General features: G+C 46.7%; 1 protein-coding gene across 1 annotated transcript; it reads right to left on the bottom strand.

The window, feature by feature from the left end:
* Positions 1 to 8,224: 8,224 nt before the first annotated feature.
* LOC120672276 lies at positions 8,225 to 17,927 on the bottom strand. Its single transcript, XM_039952599.1, has 8 exons — positions 17,401 to 17,927; positions 15,258 to 15,994; positions 13,572 to 14,944; positions 11,376 to 11,437; positions 10,712 to 11,300; positions 10,536 to 10,617; positions 9,097 to 9,144; positions 8,225 to 8,582 (listed from the first exon to the last, which is right to left on the bottom strand). The coding sequence occupies exons 1-8, from the start codon at positions 17,747 to 17,749 to the stop codon at positions 8,379 to 8,381; spliced, it is 3,444 nt and encodes a 1,147-aa protein (XP_039808533.1). The 5' UTR covers positions 17,750 to 17,927; the 3' UTR covers positions 8,225 to 8,378.
* Between the last annotated feature and the right edge of the window lie 891 nt (positions 17,928 to 18,818).

The raw sequence follows: 18,818 nt of genomic DNA, 5'->3' as shown, positions 1-18,818 counted from the left end.
GCGCTCGGCGCATCACGCGTGCGGGAGAGCGCGGCAGAGGAGAGGGAGGAAGGAGAGATTGGGAAGGAGGGAAAAAGAAAAAAAAGAAAAGGGAAAGGAAATGGAGAAAAGAGAAAGAGAAAGAGAGAGAGATTCGCGGCGGCGACTGCGGCCGGTCGCGCACGCGCGCCGGTCGGGCGTGACGCGCGGGACGAGGAAGAACAGGGAGACGGGACGGCGGTTGGATTCGGATGTCGGGACTGGGGGGATCGGGCAGGGAACGATTTTGAATGGACTGAGCTCATCGATGAAAAGAGATTTTGAGGAAATTATTTTCAATGCGTGAATTATCTTGGTAAATTTTTCGGGACGTTATAAACCTACCCCACTTAAAATGAATCTCGTCATCGAGATTCGGCTGGCTCCTAAACAGATGGGGAAACTCTTTCTTCAGAGCATCTTCACGTTCCCATGTAGCTTCTTCTACTCTGTGTTTGCTCCACTGTACTCTGCAAATCCGTACTTCGGAGTTTCTTGTCCTCCTAGTGACAGTGTCCAAAATCTTGACAGGTACTTCCTAGTACCGAAGGTCTGTTTGTAGATCTATTTCTTCTTCTGGCACATGCTCTTTCTCAGGTGCCCTCAAACATCTCCTGAGCTAGGATACATGGAACACCGGGTGTATATCTGACATTCCTTCTGGTAGCTTCAGTCGGTATGCTACGGCTCCGATTTTCTTCAGAACTTGGTACGGTCCAATGTACCGAGGGACCAACTTTCTTTGTCCCTGAAACCTTCGAGTTCCCCGAATAGGTGAAACTTTAAGGTAGACGAACTCACCCGGGTGGAAGCTTATTTCTCGTCTCTTCTTGTCTGCGTAGCTCTTCTGTCGAGACTGGGCGGCCTTCAGCTTTTCTCTAATCTCGGCCACTCTTTCTTCTGCTTCCTTTATAAGTGCAAGTTCGACTAGGGCACGTTCTCCAACTTCTGACCACATCAAGGTGGTTCTGCATTTTCTTCCATAAAGAGCTTCGAATGGTGACATGCCCAGGCTCGCTTGATAATTGTTGTTGTATGAAAATTCCGCATAGGGCAAACTCTGCTCTCAATCCTTGCCATAGGTAAGGACACATGCTCTCAACATATCCTCCATAATCTGATTCACTCTTTCCGTTTGGCCATCTGTTTGTGGGTGATAAGCGGAGCTGAAATCCAATTTGGTGCCCATGACTTTATGCATACTCTTCCAAAACCTAGAGGTGATTTGGGTCCCTCTATCTGAAACGATTTTGCTAGGCACACCATGCAACTTCACTATGTTTTCCACATAAAGCTTGGCTAGCTTTTCTCCACCGTAATTGGTCCGCACGGGTATGAAATGAGCCGATTTAGTGAGTCAGTCCACTATTACCCATATGGAGTCATGTCCTTTATGTGTTCTGGGCAAATCAACTACAAAGTCCATTCCTATCTCAACCCATTTCCAAACTAGGATAGGTAGGGGTTGCAACAATCCTGCTGCCTTCTAATGTTCGGCTTTGATCCTTTGACAAGTATCACAATGGGCGACAAACCGTGCAATATCCGCCTTCATTCCTTTCCACCAATATTTTTGTTTTAAATCCATATACATCTTGGAGGATCTTGGGTGGATGGAGTAGGCCGAGTTATGGGCTTCATCCATGATTATCTGCCGGAAGTCTCCTTCCTGGGGCACACAAATCTTATTTTTATACCATAAATTTCCCTCATTATCCACCCTAAAATTCGGTGCCTTATTTTCCCCAGTCTGCATTCGGATTTCCATCAAGTCCTTGTCCGAACTTTGGGCTTTTCTAATTTTATCCTCCAGAGTGGGTTGAATGCTCATCTTGCGAATGGAACCTCGAGGGATAATGTGCACATTCAATCGTGCCATTTCTTCCTGCAGATGGGCATCCTTGGGTCCATAAGATTTCCGGCTTAAAGCATCGGCTACCACATTAGCTTTGCCAGGGTGGTAATGAATTTCCACATTATAATCCTTAACCAGTTCTAACCACATTTTTTGCCTTAAGTTCAAATATGGCTGGGTGAAAATATACTTCAAACTCTTATGGTCGGTATAGATCTCGCACTTATTTCCAATTAGATAATGCCTCCAAATCTTGAGGGCATGCACTACTGCTGCAAACTCCAGATCATGGGTTGGGTAATTCTGCTCATGAGGCCTGAGTTGTCGGGAAGCATAAGCTACTACCTTCTCGTCTTGCATGAGTACGCAACCCAATCCTTGTCGGGATGCGTCACAATAAATGATAAAATTCCGATGAATATCTGGTAGGGTTAGTACTTGGGCGGTTGTCAACCTTCTCTTCAATTCCTGTAAACTCCTCTCGCAGGACTCCGTCTAAACAACCTTCTTTTCCTTCTTAAGCAGCTCTGTCATGGGCCGGACTATCTTGGAAAATCCTTCAATGAATCTTCGATAATACCCAGCTAATCCAAGAAAGCTTCTGATTTCACTAACATTGGTCGGTTGCTGCCAGTTGGAGACTGCTTCGACCTTCTCAGGGTCCACTGCTACTCCTTCTGCGGTCAGAATATGACCAAGAAAAGCTACTTTCTCAAACCAGAATTCACACTTGCTGAATTTGGCATATAGCTTATGTACTCTCAGCTTTTCCAATACTTCCCGCAGATGTTGCTCGTGTTCCTGAACACTCTTGGAGTAAATAAGTATGTCATCAATAAAGACTACGACAAACTTATCTAACTCGTCCATAAACACCTTGTTCATGAGATTCATGAAATAAGCAGGTGCATTGGTGAGTCCAAAAAACATCACCGTAAACTCAAACTGCCCGTAACGAGTGACAAAAGCTATTTTTGGATGTCCTTTTCCCTAATTTTGAGCTAAAAATATCCTGACCTCAGATCAATCTTGGAAAAGTACCTGGCTCCTTTTAGTTGATAAAAAAGGTCATCAATCCTGGGGAGGGGGTACTTATTTTTTATGGTAACTTCGTTCAGTGCCCGGTAATCTACACACAACCTCATACTCCCATCCTTCTTCTTGACAAATAGGACTGGGGCTCCCCAAGGCGACGAGTTTGTCTGATGAAGCCAATTCGTTGTAGTTCTAGTTGCTTCTTTAATTCTGCCAATTCAGAAGCTGCCATCCTATAGGGTCTCTTGGCTATAGAAGAGGTTCCAGGGACAAGTGTCGGTGCCCTGACCCGGCGGTCCGGACCCAACTAGTGATGATGTTGCGTGTTCCTCGTCCCAGATGTTGATGCAAGAGGCAATACAGTAACGCACGGGTTTATCCTGGTTCCGGCCGTGGGGCCGTACGTCCAGCAAAGGGGTGTGTGAGAGCACTGTACTATCTTGCACCAGGGGTGCTTATAGTAGGGGGTACAAGCGAGGCGAGAGAGAGAGGGAAGCTCCCAAGTCTCTGCTAGAGGAGGAGTTGATTGAGACGAGTGCCAATATCGGAGTTCAGAGGAGCGTGTGTGCTTTGCTAGTAGTGCGAAGCGTTGCGTCCTACCGAATGGGCAGACCCCCCTAAGGGAACGCCCGCCTCCTCCTTTTATAGACACAAGGAGGGACGGTGTATATGCACAGGGGGTCATGAAAGACGTCGTCTTTTCCCCGAATCGCGGGTGTGCAGTGATCGAGCACTGTGGGAAGTACACTGTGGAGTATGGCGCCGGGCGTGGCTGTCATCCTGGGCATCGTCCTTAGTCTTGCGGAGATTACGCCGGCGTCCTGGCAGCTCCAGTGGGCGGCGTAGTTGTGTTCCGAGGGACCCACAGGCCAGGGTCTTGTCCTGGTCAAGGCCGGAGTCGCTTCCGAGAGTCGTGCCCATGCCGTTCGGGGGTTCCGCGGAAGGGAAAGTACGAAAGAGGCACGGGGAGTTGGCAGCATAGTAGCTGGAGCAGTGGCGAGCACGTCTTGCACTGCGCCGCAGGTTCCCACAGTGTCGTCACAGCGTCCGGAATGGTAGAGCAGTGACCGGAGTTGGCGGACAAGACTCCGGTCACAGCTAATGTGGGGAATGGCGGCCTGACATCGTCTGACCCGGGCGCTGTGGAGGAGTGGTTGGCATTTAATGCCTTCGTATGGCGGGCGGATGAGCGGAAGGGCCGTTTGTCTTTTCTACCGAGGGGTGGCGTTGCCCGGCGTCAAAAGAGCACGCCTCAACCACTCGCAGTAAATACTGGTGGGTGAGGGAGCTTCCAGCGGAAAGCTTGCGCCCGTGCCCGCGTCCGCGTGACACGTGGCGGCTCCGGACCCCTCCCGAGCAGCTAGCTGAGCCGAGAGGTCACGGGGGTCCGGATAGGTACGTGGGGGTCCCGGACCCATCTGCGGGGATCCGGGTCCTCGGCCACAGGTGCTGAGCATTTCCATCTCTGGGACACGTGGTCACACCGGACCCGTCCCCGAGCGGGAAGCGGGTCCGGGACCGTTGGTCCGGTGAGATGGAGTCGGACCCCAGGGGTCTGGCTGCTCAGCTCCTTAGGGCGTAAATGATCCGCTTTCTCGAGGGCAGGCTCGCTACCCTCGAGCGAGGCGGAGGCGCGGGGCGCGGTCGAGGGCTTCGGCGGGGAGCCCTCGAACGAAGCGGAGATCACCCCGCGGGTCCGAGGGGGGTGCGGACGGGTCGCACTAAGTACGTGGGCCGCGTGTTGGGCTTCTTTGAGTCCTTTCCTTTCTTCCAGATTAGAAGGAGGTTGCAGGCCTTCGTGGGCCCGGTTGCCCAGCATGCGTTCATTTTTAGGGCGATTTTAGTCCCCTGATTAGGGTGCCCCTAATCATGGTACCCGACAGTAGCCCCCGAGCATTTGGTCGAGTCAGGGGATTCGGCCAAAGGGTATTTCGGCGATTTTCCCTTTGATGTGATCGATCGGTGCTGCACTTCCGCCAGATGCATCCGGATGCTGGCCTGGTGGATGCGACAACTCGTCGGTCGGGTTAGTGCGCCTGGAAGAAGCGCTCCGAGGCGCGCGCGCCTTCTTGTCTTGTTTCGGTGACGAGACGCGTCAGCGCGCTGAGCGGGCCAGGGCCATGATGGCGCCTGCTGCTCTGCATTCAGGGCCTTAGCCCTGCTTTCCCTGGTCGCCTTACGACGCGTCGTTCGAGGGCAGTCAGCCAGCGTCGATGCTGGGCTGCTCAGCGTCCAGGGGCTCGGCTTTGTGTTGTTTGGTCACGTCTCGGTACGGTAACCGAAGGCATCTTTTGCTCGTGGGGTGTCGCATCGTCACGGGCGGCCCAAGCCTTCTCCTTGCGACAGGCTTAAAGCTTGGCGCCCGATGCGGCTATAAATAGAGATCGTGGGACTCCCTTTACTCTCTTACTTCCCTGCTCTTACTTCTAGCATCGCCTAAGTCTAGTAATGTTTCCCTTTGCCTCTCACGGTCGTCCCCCGGACGGGGTGGCCTGGCTTCTTTAGGCTTCGGTGCTAGAAAAATGCTTGCGAGCGGCGGGGGAAAGCTGGAGAGGGCGTGCTCACCATCCCTCAGCTTCAGTGGGATTAGCAGAAGAGCATTGGGCCCGTGGGGCCCTGCCTCTGCGATGTCCCTCAGCCTGAAGGGGCGTTGAGGCGCCTGACCACGGCGTCGGCGCCAGGTTTGGTGGCCGTTCTTCGCATCGTCCCACTTGGCGACAACGTCGCTCCCGGGGAGATGGTGCAGAGGGTTCTGTCCACCAGTTTGACCCCCCCCCCCCCCCCGCAAGGTCTTCGGTGGAGGAGACGCTAGAAGAAAGCTTGCGAGGAGGGCATCCCGCCGGACCTGTGCGGTCTGGGGGCTGCTCCTCGCAATCCCGAGCAGCCTGGTCGTGTTGTCCGCCAAGGACTCGGTGCTCTTCATCGCCACTCGCTCCTTCCCAAGACAGGGAAAATTGCCACGGCTTCGAGCCGGTAACCCTTTTGTAGTCTTTGTTTGCAAAGAGCAATGAAGTCTCGTTCTCCTTCGCGGAGAGAACGACCGAAAGTGTATGGGTGGGCACCACCCCTGTAGCGGATTTGGTCCTCGAATGTATGAAGTTTCCTCCGCGGGGGCGCGTCAGCGCACCCGCGGGTGTAGCCCCCGAGGCTTTGGAGAAGCATTTGCACTCGTCCAAGGGCTATAAACGTCGCCCTGCTTGGTTGCTTTACTGAGGTGGCCGTCCAGCGTCTTTTTAAGCCGGCATCGGCACTCCTTTCAGCCGGTCTCGGCGTTTTTCGTGCTGGCACAGCGACCCAGTGTCTAGCTGAACCATCTGGCAGGCGCGCGTCAAGAGTGGGAGTTTTGGTTCAACATATGGAACTTCGTAATCGACGGTCGTCGATACATTCGAGGGTGCGGCCTGAGTCGCGGTGTGCGAGGAGCCCCCGTTCACCAAGCGCAGCCGGAACGCCGGATGATGAGGTGCAGGTACCGGAGCTCACCAAGCGCGTGCTCGGCCGCCACGCCGCGTGCGCCGAAGGCCTCGTGCACCTCCGCCGTCGCCCGCCACATCGCCTTGGGTTTCCGGACGAGCTCCACCATGGCCCAGTGGTCCACTCCAGCGTTGTCGCCGACGTCTTGCTGCCGGCGCGAAAGATGTCCTGCAGAGACCAGAGATCCACGCACGGCCTTCCCGGCCCCGCTACTCGACCAGCACCGGCGGCCACATCAAGATCCAAGTTCGTCCTCAATAGTGTACCGTCATCAATTTCTTTTTTTTTTTCTACCACTTGCAGACTGTGTTATGCGTTTGGATTGCCTAGCAATTTTATGGAGACACGGATCAATAGTGTACCGTCATCAATTTCTTTTTTTTTCTACCACTTGCAGACTGTGTTATGCTTTTGGATTGCCTAGCAATTTTATGGAGCCACGGATAAAAGCTCCTATATAGAGGAATGTCTCAGAAATCTAGCTTGTTTATTCAAAGGTAAATTTTGTGAATCTGAATGGATTCCAGTTATGTACAACCATTAGCCTTGTTGCACAAACAGCAAAGAACACTACTTTGAATCCTCCATGCTATAATTAGGTTGTCTCTAGCAGAGCACTTCAGCCCTGTTCTCCCTACGTTTACTGCAGTATTTTTCTTTAGGAAGTTATGTAAAATACCTCCAGTCAATTACTGGAAATTTTTTGGTGCTTTTATTGAAAGTGAGGGGCTCAATTAGTGATGACTGGTAATAAATATCTCAGTCTTGTTTGTATAGATATTGCTTTATTTTTGTTCAGAATTTCTAAATGTGATTTGATAAAAATAATTTGCCTTAGAGGGTAATGGCCTAATGGGTGCTGCTGGTTCCATGCTCCCATGGGGATGCTCATAGTTTGGATAGTTTAGTAGTGTTTGGTTGGTTGGATGAGCATGGATGTGATGGAGCGGCTCCACTTCTAAAGGCGCACACGGAGAAGCTGCGGACTTGAGCGGCAGAAGCCGACGCAAAGACGATGGCGTGGAGCTGTGGACCTAAGCAGCTGGATACTGAGATGGCAAAATGTATGGGAAGGATGTTAAATAAATAATTTGGTAGTGTTCTATTAATATAAATATGTATTAAATTTTAACTTTTAAATACGTGCGTGTCGCATGTACACTTTACTAGTTGAAGTAAATAATCCTCAGAACATGTAGAGTCAACATAGCTTGATAGCTAGCTAGGTGATACGATCCAGAAAGGTTTGCGGCAGAGAAGCAAGCCGTCGTGGTAGTGGACTCGGGTAATCTCCAGGGTGTTTGATTCCAAGTCAAATACGCACAAGTCAGCGTCGTCCTCGTCCTTAGCTTCATGAGATTCCTCATGACGTATATCTGGTTTGCATTGAGCCCCAGAGCGCTTGCCGGGCAGGATGCTACCATGTTCGCATCCCCCAAGAGGAACACGGCATCTCCAATGTCATGCACCCTGAGACAACGGGCGCGTGTCGAGGAGGAGAAATCCATCCTGTACACATCGATGGCGCCGACGGCCGATGTTATCCGGATCGAAGCCAAGGAATTCCGACGCGAACGAGAAAGAGTTGATCCTGCGACTCAACCAGCCACTGCGTGCCCGAGTACATCCCTGGGGAAATCGAACAGCCGAACCGTGGAGAGCAAAGCACTGGAGCGTGGGGCGAGTGGGCGAGAAACCAATCGCGCACACTTCTTCAGTCGAGTTGATGAAGTAGAGCTTCTCCTGGAACGATAGTGCATGGTTGGTGCAGGAGCTCCCTCGGCAGCCAGCGGGGCTAGATTTCGTCACAATAGTGCACAGATAACTGAACGAAACACAGTATAACAAAATACTAACTAGTCGCCAGTTTTTTTATATAAAAGAAACACTATAGCAACCAACTATTATGCACAGTTTTCACATTAACCCTACCAGTTCAAACTCTCAAAACCCTTAAACAGAGACTAAGCTGACATACATGCAGTACACAAAATTGTCATGTGGCCTCGACGGTTGTTTCCTTGGGCAAAATTACAACAATCATACAGTCAGAAGGATGAGGTGGAAGTGCTAGCATGCCACACGCATCAGATGTGGGAGGAAGGATGAATAGTAGCCTTGTCCACATGGAATTCACAGCAGGAATCCTTATCACACCAGCGCATTCTCTGTTTATCAGATAGGATATAAAATCCTGGAACTGCAAGATACAGAACATTTAAGTTAACCAATTGGCCATTAGTTATCAAAGAACGCAACTCTGAAATCATTATGTTCTGCATGATCTCAGGCAACCACTCAAAACAAATGCATGATATCTCATGTTTCCAATCTTTATCTACAATATATCATGTACCTCGACCCTAGAAACAGAAATGTCTGATTAATATGGCAACAATATTGCTTTTATGGAAAATATGAAGAGACAAAATGTCCTAAAACTGCAGTCAGCTGAAATATTGACACACACAAACACAAAATATCTACAATCTCAAAATTACAATACATTGTCACAAATGCCAAAAAAAATTCTATTTTCCCTACTAAATAATTACACCAGAAAGGGACAGCAATAATTTCATTTGCTTAAGGCTTAGTGCAAGATTGTAGCCGCAAACGCACAACGAAGTATCTGATGGTCTTATATCTTTGCAATAGATGTAAAAAAAAACTAGGTTCAGGTAATGTAGTTGCCAGTATCAATAAGATCATACCCCTTTCTGATCACCATCTGAACAAGGCAAAAGCCGGCAGACTTCTCTCTGCAGTGGAAAGCAAGAAATTATAGTTTCTCCAAAAACAAATCCCCACAGTGAAAAGCACAGTTGCATTTTCGTCTAAAACATGACATCTACCCTCAATATTAAAATCATTCCAACTTAGACGACAGAAATCAAACAATAGATAAGCCTTCCATTAATTGTAGGTGATATATAACCCTAAAACTGTAATTTTAACAAGTGCACACTGGCATATGAACTATGATTATTATCTTAACACCAATGTGTTGACTGTTGACTGCACGCTTGGTGATAAAGTGATTTGGCTTAAGCCAAAATATATATTTATATATATGACTGCTCACCTCAGCTTACACATATTAAAACGTAGGGACCATATCTTACAAATTTCTTAGCATAAGGTATCATTGTATACTCATTTCCTAACAGTTAATACCTGCATGCTCAAACAAATTCTGTAGCATATGCGATCAAACATTAAAAGCTTTAACAGCTGTTATACACAAATGTACAGAACTTTACCACAGACATGTTATCACTAGATTTGTCATAGAAAACTTTCAAACCCTTGCAGTTTTAAATAAAGCTTTTTAAAAAAAGCTTTTTTAAGGCTTTGTTGTTGATGTTTAAAGCTTATACCACAGTACATATAGAAAAGTAACTAAATAGGGTACCAGAGACCACGTTGATGTGAAAAGGAACGGATGGAGTAGTGTCTAGTAGAAATTTCCTGTCCAATTATTACAATTCCTCACCCTCATCAGCAGTATTTGAGTTATTAACAAGCATAGACAGGGCTTGTTACATGTATTTCTTGCTCCATCTACCCTTTTGCATAAAATAGTGAGTTGAGCCAGGTGCCAAAAGATGCTATTTGTAAGGCTACAAGTTCAGTGATGACCATGTACAATTTACTGAACCAGACATCAAAACTCCAACAAAAGCTAAATCAAAACACACAGGTGTATGCAGGGTCCATAATCAGCTATCAAGACATGGAGCATCAAAAGTTCAAAACAACTGTAGGTTTGCATCACAAATCTCTAGTTTTCTTCCAAAATTGAGGTTCAAATCTGGCAGGGGAATATTGATCTAATTAGTAATTACTTAAATTTCAATGCCATCATTTGGAAGCAAATGAAAGTAACTAGATATCCATTATGGAAATAACATATTCAAATTTAGTAACACCAGTATTAAGTATCTGGGCACCTAATTTTAATTTTCCAAGTACCATGGACCTGAAATGCAGAATGTTCTTAAGGCACACTTCACATGGTATGTGAAATTCGTGTTTTAAGTACTACAAGAACAAAACACCCTTTCCCACTTCATCGAGGACAACATAATAGTAAAAATTACACTAGGCTGCAAATATTTCAGAAATGGAATATGGTCTTCTGGAAACTTACTTTACTAGGGGGGGTATTGGAGAAAGTTGTCTTCACGTGCTGGAAATCCGTGCGCTTTGTCACGTCTAGTTTTTCAGGCCATCTGGAATGTACAAACAAAATGATATTAATCAAACTACCATATTCAATATTCATAATAGAAATAATATAGTAGCATGAATTTTTGTAACCCTTACTCTGCCGGTTCAGAAGCGGCATTTTCATATCTACAGGCATCCAGTTCTACTCTACTTGCATAGACTCTGCAATAATTCAAGCTACTTTTTGCAAGAAAACCCTGCCATCGAGGACGAGAAGATGGCTTTTGCAAGTCAGAAGAGTCAACAATAGGTTGAGCCGCAGGAGGAGAATTTGGAGGTGGTGGCACTGAAGGTGGTTGGGAAATAGGTAGTGGAGGTGGCATATCTAGAGGTGTAAATGGTGGGGGAGCTACATTTGGTAGAGGTTGTGGCGGTGGCATTTTCTCAGAATGCTGCGCTGAACCTCCAGGAAGCTGTGCAATGGGAGTAACAGAAGAGGGTCTGAAAGGAAGAGGAGCTGGATTGACACGGAAGTTACTGGCAGGCATCATGCGAGGGGAAACATGACTGAAGGGTGGTGGATTGGGGGTAGTGTTCTCCCAAGGACTCCCTGGACCATGATATACAGGACGAACAAAGGAGGTTTGAATAGGTGGTGGTGGTATTATAGAACCACGGTGTGTGGAAACAGGAGGGCAAGGAATAATTCCTTGTGGAGCTCTGTTTGTATTTGGAGGAGGCGGGCCTGCACATCAAGCAAGACATTGTTATATTGGAAACTAATCAGATTTCTATTCCACTAAAGAAAAACTAGACTTGCCATAAATAGGTCGATCTCCTGGTGCTGCATAGCCTGCATGATATCCTGAAACTCTTGGATTCCTGTAGACGTTCCCAAAAGTAGAATATGTAAGTAACAAGAAATGTTCCTTTGGGGTATATAAAAGTTGCACGAGATTACATAATGTGGTATCATCAGTTGTATATTTTTTAGAGATGTATAAATAAACAGCAGGACATGGAAGTCCATCGGGGTTTTGCAGGTTCAATCAAATAATGAACATCCAGGCCTCTAAATGTTGCTCTACATGTACTGAACTTATATTCTGAGATATAAGCATAACATACAAGCAATACAATATATTTGATTGATGGTAAGAAGGGAAAACAGTAAAGGCATACAAGGGTCATATAAAGTGTTTAAGCTTCTGCCTAGCCACATGAATTAGGCCCCGTTTGGATCACCTAGGACTAAACTTTAGTTCGGACTAAACTTTAGGTGACTATTAGGTAAATAAACTTAAGTCCATGCCTGTTTAGATCCATGGACTAAACTTTAGGTGGGGAGATACATAGAAATATAGAAATGTCATTTTTACCTTTGGATTATACTGTTGTTGTGCCTACATGCGCATAGTGAGGGGTAGTTTGGTCTTTTTGCAGTTCGCGGGTTGGTTTAGTCCAAATTAGGTGGATCAAATTGAGGACTAATGGCCTAAACTTTAGTTGGGGTGGAGCTAAACTTTAGTCCACATTTTAGTCAATGTTCAAAAAGGCGTTAGGCGGTTTTCTAGGCGGTGACCCTCCGCCTAGAGCCTAGGCGAGCTTAGTCGAGCCTAGGCGTTTCAAGGCGATTTGCTAGGCGGTGCTATATATGTAGATATTTGCCATAAACGTCAACTATCTCTAAAAGAAAAGGAAAACCAGAGAATAGTGGGCCTAAAGTTAGATAAAAATCCCATCAAGCAGCCCAACCCAAGTATCAACCCCAACTTATGCCCTAGCCTCAACCTTATCCTCCCCCACCCTGCCTCCTCCACCCGTCTCCCTCCTCTGCTCCGGCCGCCGCCGTTCCTCCTCCGCGCCGCACCCGCCCCTACCTCCTCCACTGCTGCCCCTGCTTACTCCTCCTCCTCCCCCGCCTCCTCATCTACGGCCGCCACCCCTACTTCCTCGGCGCCCGTAGCTTCTACTTCCTCCTCCGCTGGCGCCCGTCCCCTGCCTCCTTCTCCACCGGCGCCCGTCCCCTGCCTCCTCCGCCGCCGCGAGGCATCCCTGCCTCCTCCACCATAGGCCGCCTAGGGGACCGCCTACCCCCCTAGGCAAGGCGGAACCCCCTCGCCTAGCACTTAGTCGCGCCTAGGCGGGCACCTAGAAACGCCTTTTTGAACATTGATTTTAATCCACCTGTTTGGATCAACTAGTGGACTAAGCTTTAGGCCTAAAGTTTAGTCCATGGATCCAAACGTTCTAATACGTCCAGAAAGCGGAAAAGAAAAAAAAAAGCATGGCATAGGCATCTTGTTGCTTCTCACAATGGACATATTGATCAAACATTTCGTGATACATGTAAAGCTAAAGGCAACTTCCATGCACCTGCAGCACTCTGATCAAATCTGGTGGCACTAAATATTAAATAGAAAAGGTTATAAATTGCCCTTTCCTGCTTGCATGTTGTTTTCACTTTTCATATGAGCAGTATGATTGCAGGATGCTAATATCAACTATATCTACTTTAAAAAAAATGGACATGCACAGTAAATGGTTCACAACATACTGTTCATGTTGACATTGAATTACCATAAGCATCTTTGCATGATTAGATTCAAAAGGAGATTCTGCACAAGATTAAATCTAGATAAGCAGGAATGACATGTTAATTGTAAGTTCATAAACAACAAGGAAACACAAAAATGTTCCTTAGCAGATCAGTGGCATAGAGTAACTTCTCAGCAGCAAACAAAGTGTTCATTTGTTTATAATGGCATATTATTTTTATTTCCTATGAAAACAAGGAGTCATGGCAACCAATGCAATTGACTGTATCCCTCATACATGTCATGGCATAATGCCAAAATTGCATGGTAACCTTTAGAAAATTTGCTTCCACAAGAGACGTCATCTTTAGCACGTTTGGGAGCTATAATCATATCACTGGCCAGATTGCAAAATAACAATAGAAGCCACTGATGTTTTTATCTATATAAGAATTAGGGGAAAGGTAGGTTAAGCTGACCTGATATCTTGGTGGATGCTGTTGTCAGGAAAACTCTGGCCTAACGGTGGAGCAACAGGCAACGGTGTTTTATCATGAACAGATCCTGCACTGCTTGTCCTTGATTCAACAATAATTGACTTTAGCCCAAATCGTGCACCATGCAAGTGTGATTTCGCACAGGCAGCAGCATCTTGTGATCTATAAACTACAAAGCAGTTCCCATCAGATCTATTGAATTGCCACCAAATGACCTCACCAAATTGAGAGAAGGCATTGATTAACTCCATGTCAGGGACTGAGTTGTCTATATTTTGCACCAAGAGTTGATGACCAGATGAATTCTTATCCCTGGAACAAACATCAGCAGGAGCTTGGCTCCTAAGAAAGACTTTTGCAGTAGCTGCATCAACTGCCGTCTCGAATTCAAGAAGCAAAGCATTTTCACCAGACAGATCAGTAACACCACATGGCCTCTTCAACCCTGCAGCCTTCAATTCATCAAACACCTCATCTTTGTCCTTTTGATTCTTGATTTTAGCAACATAAATATGACGGCTTTCACCAATAGCTATACCACGAATAAATCCCTTACTACCTACAAGTCTGTCTAAATATCTTATTTGAAGAAAACCTCCCCAAATGGAGGAACCCTGCATAAATCCAAATGCACGCACAGCATGTACTATGTTTCTATATTCAACTAAGGAAAAATCTTTGGGTGGATAGAACAAAAAATTTGCTAATGGACCAAACTCCTCAAACTTAGATCTCACTAATACCTCTGCAGCTCTATTTCCCAGCGAACCAACCCAAAGTTCCTTCGAAACTGAAATCACATCCCTTTTGACATAAGCCCCATAAATATCAAATGGTTCAGAATATATGTGCTTTGCCTTCCCAAAATGTTGTCTTGGTGAAGTAAGTGATGTAGACCCTCCAGCAGAAGCATACATGGATTTTGGCGTAAGGGAATCAGGTCTTGTACCTTGATGCGCTGCATCAGATACAACACTTACTCCTTTGCATTGATCCATTTTTGCATTCGCTGACCTATCAGATTTCTGACTATCATTATGAACCATGCCCGTATTCTTGTTCTGTGCAGTTTTGTCTCCGTGATTATCTTTTTTCTCAGTTTTCAAAGGTGCTCCCAGCTCAGATGAAGAAACTAGTTCATCTGGTTGCATATCTTCTCTGATATTTTTGTCGAGTTTCTCAAGCACTAATGATTCATTGCCCGAGTCACTTTTATCCTCAACAGGTTCTGACAACGAGCCCAAAACTTTCAAACAAGATGACACCTCTGAAACAACAGCAGGTTTACAAGAATCACATAATTTCTTGTACCTTGATAATATCCAATGTCTCAAAGATGGTTGCCTAGAGATGGCCTGCAAATGAAACCTAATAAGATTGTAAAATAAATAAGCAAAAGAGCTGCAGAAAAAATGAAGAGGGTAGTTACAAAGCAGATTTTTACAAGATAAAGTGGAAGGTTACAAAAAAGTCCCCAGTGATCATAAACTTCCTGAGTAAATTTTAACTTTAAGTGCAAGCAGAACCTTGTGATGTAAACAGAATACGAACAATGCATCCTTGATTAAATAGGTACGCTAGAACCCTTTATTGTCTTCAATGGGTCCCAAGTCAAAACTATTTAATGGAAAGGTGAAAATTCAGCACTAATAGAAAAATGATCCATACCATTGTAATGTAACTCTCATTTGACTCCGCAATAGAATTTTCTAAATCAACATTATCATTGGACGAAGGATTTGAATCAACAATCTTTTTGATGTCAAGCAGATTTCCTTCTGTTCCTGAAGACTGTCCATCAATCTTATCATCCAGAGCATTATTTGCAGCATTACTGTTCAGATGACAGGTCAGCTGATTTAAAAGGTACAGCCCTTCTCCTTTTACATCATCAGATTCTGCATCAAGCAGCGTAAAACAGGCTTCTAGTACATTCTCTGGGAACAAAAGAAATATGCATAGGAAGCAAAATGCTTCCAATTCAAATAAACTGTCAAATGTTGGTTGGTTGGCATTCCCCAACTCCAGCTTTAAAGTCTCTAACAACTTCATAGGGTCCTGAAGCACTAAACATTTTATAGAGTCCATACGATGGATATCCTTCCCCTCAAAGGTTGAAATGAAGAAGGAAAGAACAGTTCTATAAACCTCAGAGCAGATTCCTTTGATAACAGGTGACTTGGGTGCTTCAGAAGATGCTGCAGAACATATGTCAGTTAAGCCAACGATACAAGCTCTAACTGTCTTGTATGCATTAGTACTCGAGTCCTTCCCTCTTGTTACAGTGGCCATGTTGCATTTGTACATGTTGATGGTAACTTTAGTTGCTGCCTCAAGTGCTGTAGGACAGTGTGAGGCAAATCGAGGGATCGGCAAAGACAGAAAACATTGTACGCTTTCACAACCTGCATGGATAGACAAGGATATTTTGTAAACATGGAAGAAACTGATTGTTTACTGGAATAATAAGCTTTAGGTCGTGCAACGAAGTGCAGTTGTACTCCAGAAATTTTATACATAAATATTGCTCTGTTTGTTAATGAAAGTGAGCCATAGTAAAAGATGATGCCTCTAAATCTAACACATCATGAGAAAAAGGCGTAACAAATAATGAACGTAAGGCAGATAAACTTCGGACTCTTTCAAGATTGTGCAATTCTCAGTTTATATAATATAATATAACACGGAAAACAAGTCTAGAACAATGTAACCTGAGTATCACCCCCCCCCCCCCTCCACCCCCCAAACTCGACCCGTCGGGTGATGACCTCCCCGAACGAATTGTGATTAAGGTAGAAGACAACCTCGACCACGGATCGAGAAAACCCCCGAACCCGGCTTTTGTTGGCGAGGGGATTTTTTAACACCAGCCCCGTAAATTCACTACAACTAGGATTCGAACCCGGGTCTACTGGGTGCTTCTCGAGTGCTCTAACTGCTAGGCTAGAGGCCCTTTCGCACCCCATCCCCAAACCACCACCACCACACCACGCCAATCTCCTCGTGTACTTTGAAAACCTTGTCCTCACTATTCTAATCTAAGTGGTCACAAAATGTGGAAGCATAGTTGCTACAGAGAAAAAGTTGGGCATCCGTAGTAAAGTACAAGCTTTTAGGAATAAGTTCTATGGTTCCAGAGATAATGAAACCAATGCTTGTCTAACCTTGAAGATGCACATATAAGGAACAACATGTCACAATTTCAACAGTCTCACTTCGGTTTCAATCAATGATGCAGTACTATTTAAATCATTTTTTGTTTCCAAATTTTATTTAGTAGCACAGGAATTTCATGTAGAATTTATCATACACTTTGTTTGTCACATCATCAAATCAATAATCATTCAACATACTGCCTTAATGGAATGCACAACCAGAGAAGCTAATCTAAGATGGACAAACTCTTTAGTCAGTTGCAAATCAACCAAAGGGAATTGGGGAAAATGAACAAGCTACCACAAAATCCTTGCGAAGCTGTACATTCCTCACATCAGATTACATGATTCTATTTGTTTAGCATCTGAATTCCCATGCTACTAAACATCCGTAAAGCCCAGTATATGGTTCCCCCCCACCTCCTGATATGAACTAACAACCACACTCTAACACAGAACAACTGAAGGAAAATAGGAGGAAGTGCCCTGAAATTTCACCGTCCATCGAGATTGCAGCTACAAACGAATCCAGTTTCGAATGTTGAGCCGTTCAAGCTTACCCCAGGTTATATCAAATCACAACATCAATCAACTAACAACGGAAGCTATTCCAGTTTCACTGTACGTGACGAGAGGGGAGGGGGGAGTTTAGCCACCTCGGGAGGCGGAGATGAGGTAGAGGTAGTCCTGCTCCAGCTCGGGCGTGAGCCCGCGGTCTTTCCGCTGCCCTATGTAGTCGCGGATACGGCGGTAGTGCACCATGACCTTGCACAGCTCCTCCCGATTGCGGCGCTTTTGAAGCTTCTCCTCCTCCAACGGCAGGGATGCCGGTTCCGTCGAAGGGGGAGAGGAGGTTGAGGGCGCCGCCGCAGCTAGGGTTTCGGGAGGAGGCGGCGGACCAGGGGAAGGAGGTGCCGCGGGCACCGAAATGGAGGAGGGGCTTGGGTCCTGCGCGTCAACTACCTTCCGCTTCTTCGGCGGCGGCTCCGCCGCCGGCGACGCCATGATCGGGATGCTCGGGGGAGAATTTTGCGACGGATCGGCCTCCTCCGATTGCCGTCTCTCGCCAGTGCCTTCCTGCGACTGAGACAAACCCTGAAACAGAATGGGGTTATTGTGCGGCGGTTTTGTGAACGGGTCCAACTTGGGTGCAAACAGCACACCCGGGCAAGGGTGCAAGCAGCGCCCCTGGGCCGCCCAATGGTCATCCTACGGTACCTTGTATTTTCACGCAGAAGCCCCGACGGTCCTTTCTCCAGTGCAAAGGGAAATTACCAAAACCTCCCTTTCTTTGCATTCATTTGCGTTTGAGTACTTCCTCTTTTCGCTCGGCCTGGGACGACCTGCGCCGTCGCCGTCGCCGCCGGGCACGCCTAGGTCCTGCGCCGCCTCTAGAGCCACTAGGTCCACGGGCTTGCACCTGTCTCGTGGCCTCCTGGGCATCAATGGAGGTCTGCTCCTTCCTCCGATATGCACGGCAGTGCCCTGCCCCTGGTCCGCCGCCGCGCTGCCGCCAGGTGGCCAGGGCAGCCGCGCGGCTGCGCCAATGCGGATCCACCTGCGCTGCCGCTCCTCCAAGCGGGCGTGCAGTACCTCCATCCGAGCTGGCCTGTAGGCTTCAATAGGTCTGCCCCTAGGGCGCTGCTGCGCCGGCGCCGCCTCGAAGCTGATACACCTGTGCCACCGCTCCTCCAAGACGGCGTGCAGCGGTGCCCCTCCATCCAAGCTGGCATGTAGGCTGCAGCGGTTGCCTGTAGGGATGCCCGTCTATGGAATGGAAGATGTTACTGTGTAATTGTTGCTCTCGGCTGTGAGATGATTGTAATCGATTTTCTATTATGTGGTGTGAAAAAAAATAGCATGTACATCATTTGGAATGCTGCAGCCAATATAAAGTTCATGTTCTTCTTGTCTGGTGCGAGAGCAAGGCTAAAACAACAATGATAGAGATTCTAAATTTTGTAACAGAATATCCATGCCCCGTGTGCTGTTTTTGCCATTTGAAACGTATCTTCGAATTTATTGTGCGCGCTTGACATCTTCCTTCTCAAAGCTAGCAGCGGATCATACTTGG

The sequence above is a fragment of the Panicum virgatum genome, chromosome 5N, assembly GCF_016808335.1.
Source record: "Panicum virgatum strain AP13 chromosome 5N, P.virgatum_v5, whole genome shotgun sequence".
Classification (NCBI taxonomy): domain Eukaryota; kingdom Viridiplantae; phylum Streptophyta; class Magnoliopsida; order Poales; family Poaceae; genus Panicum; species Panicum virgatum.
This window is presented reverse-complemented; position numbering and strand designations above follow the sequence as displayed.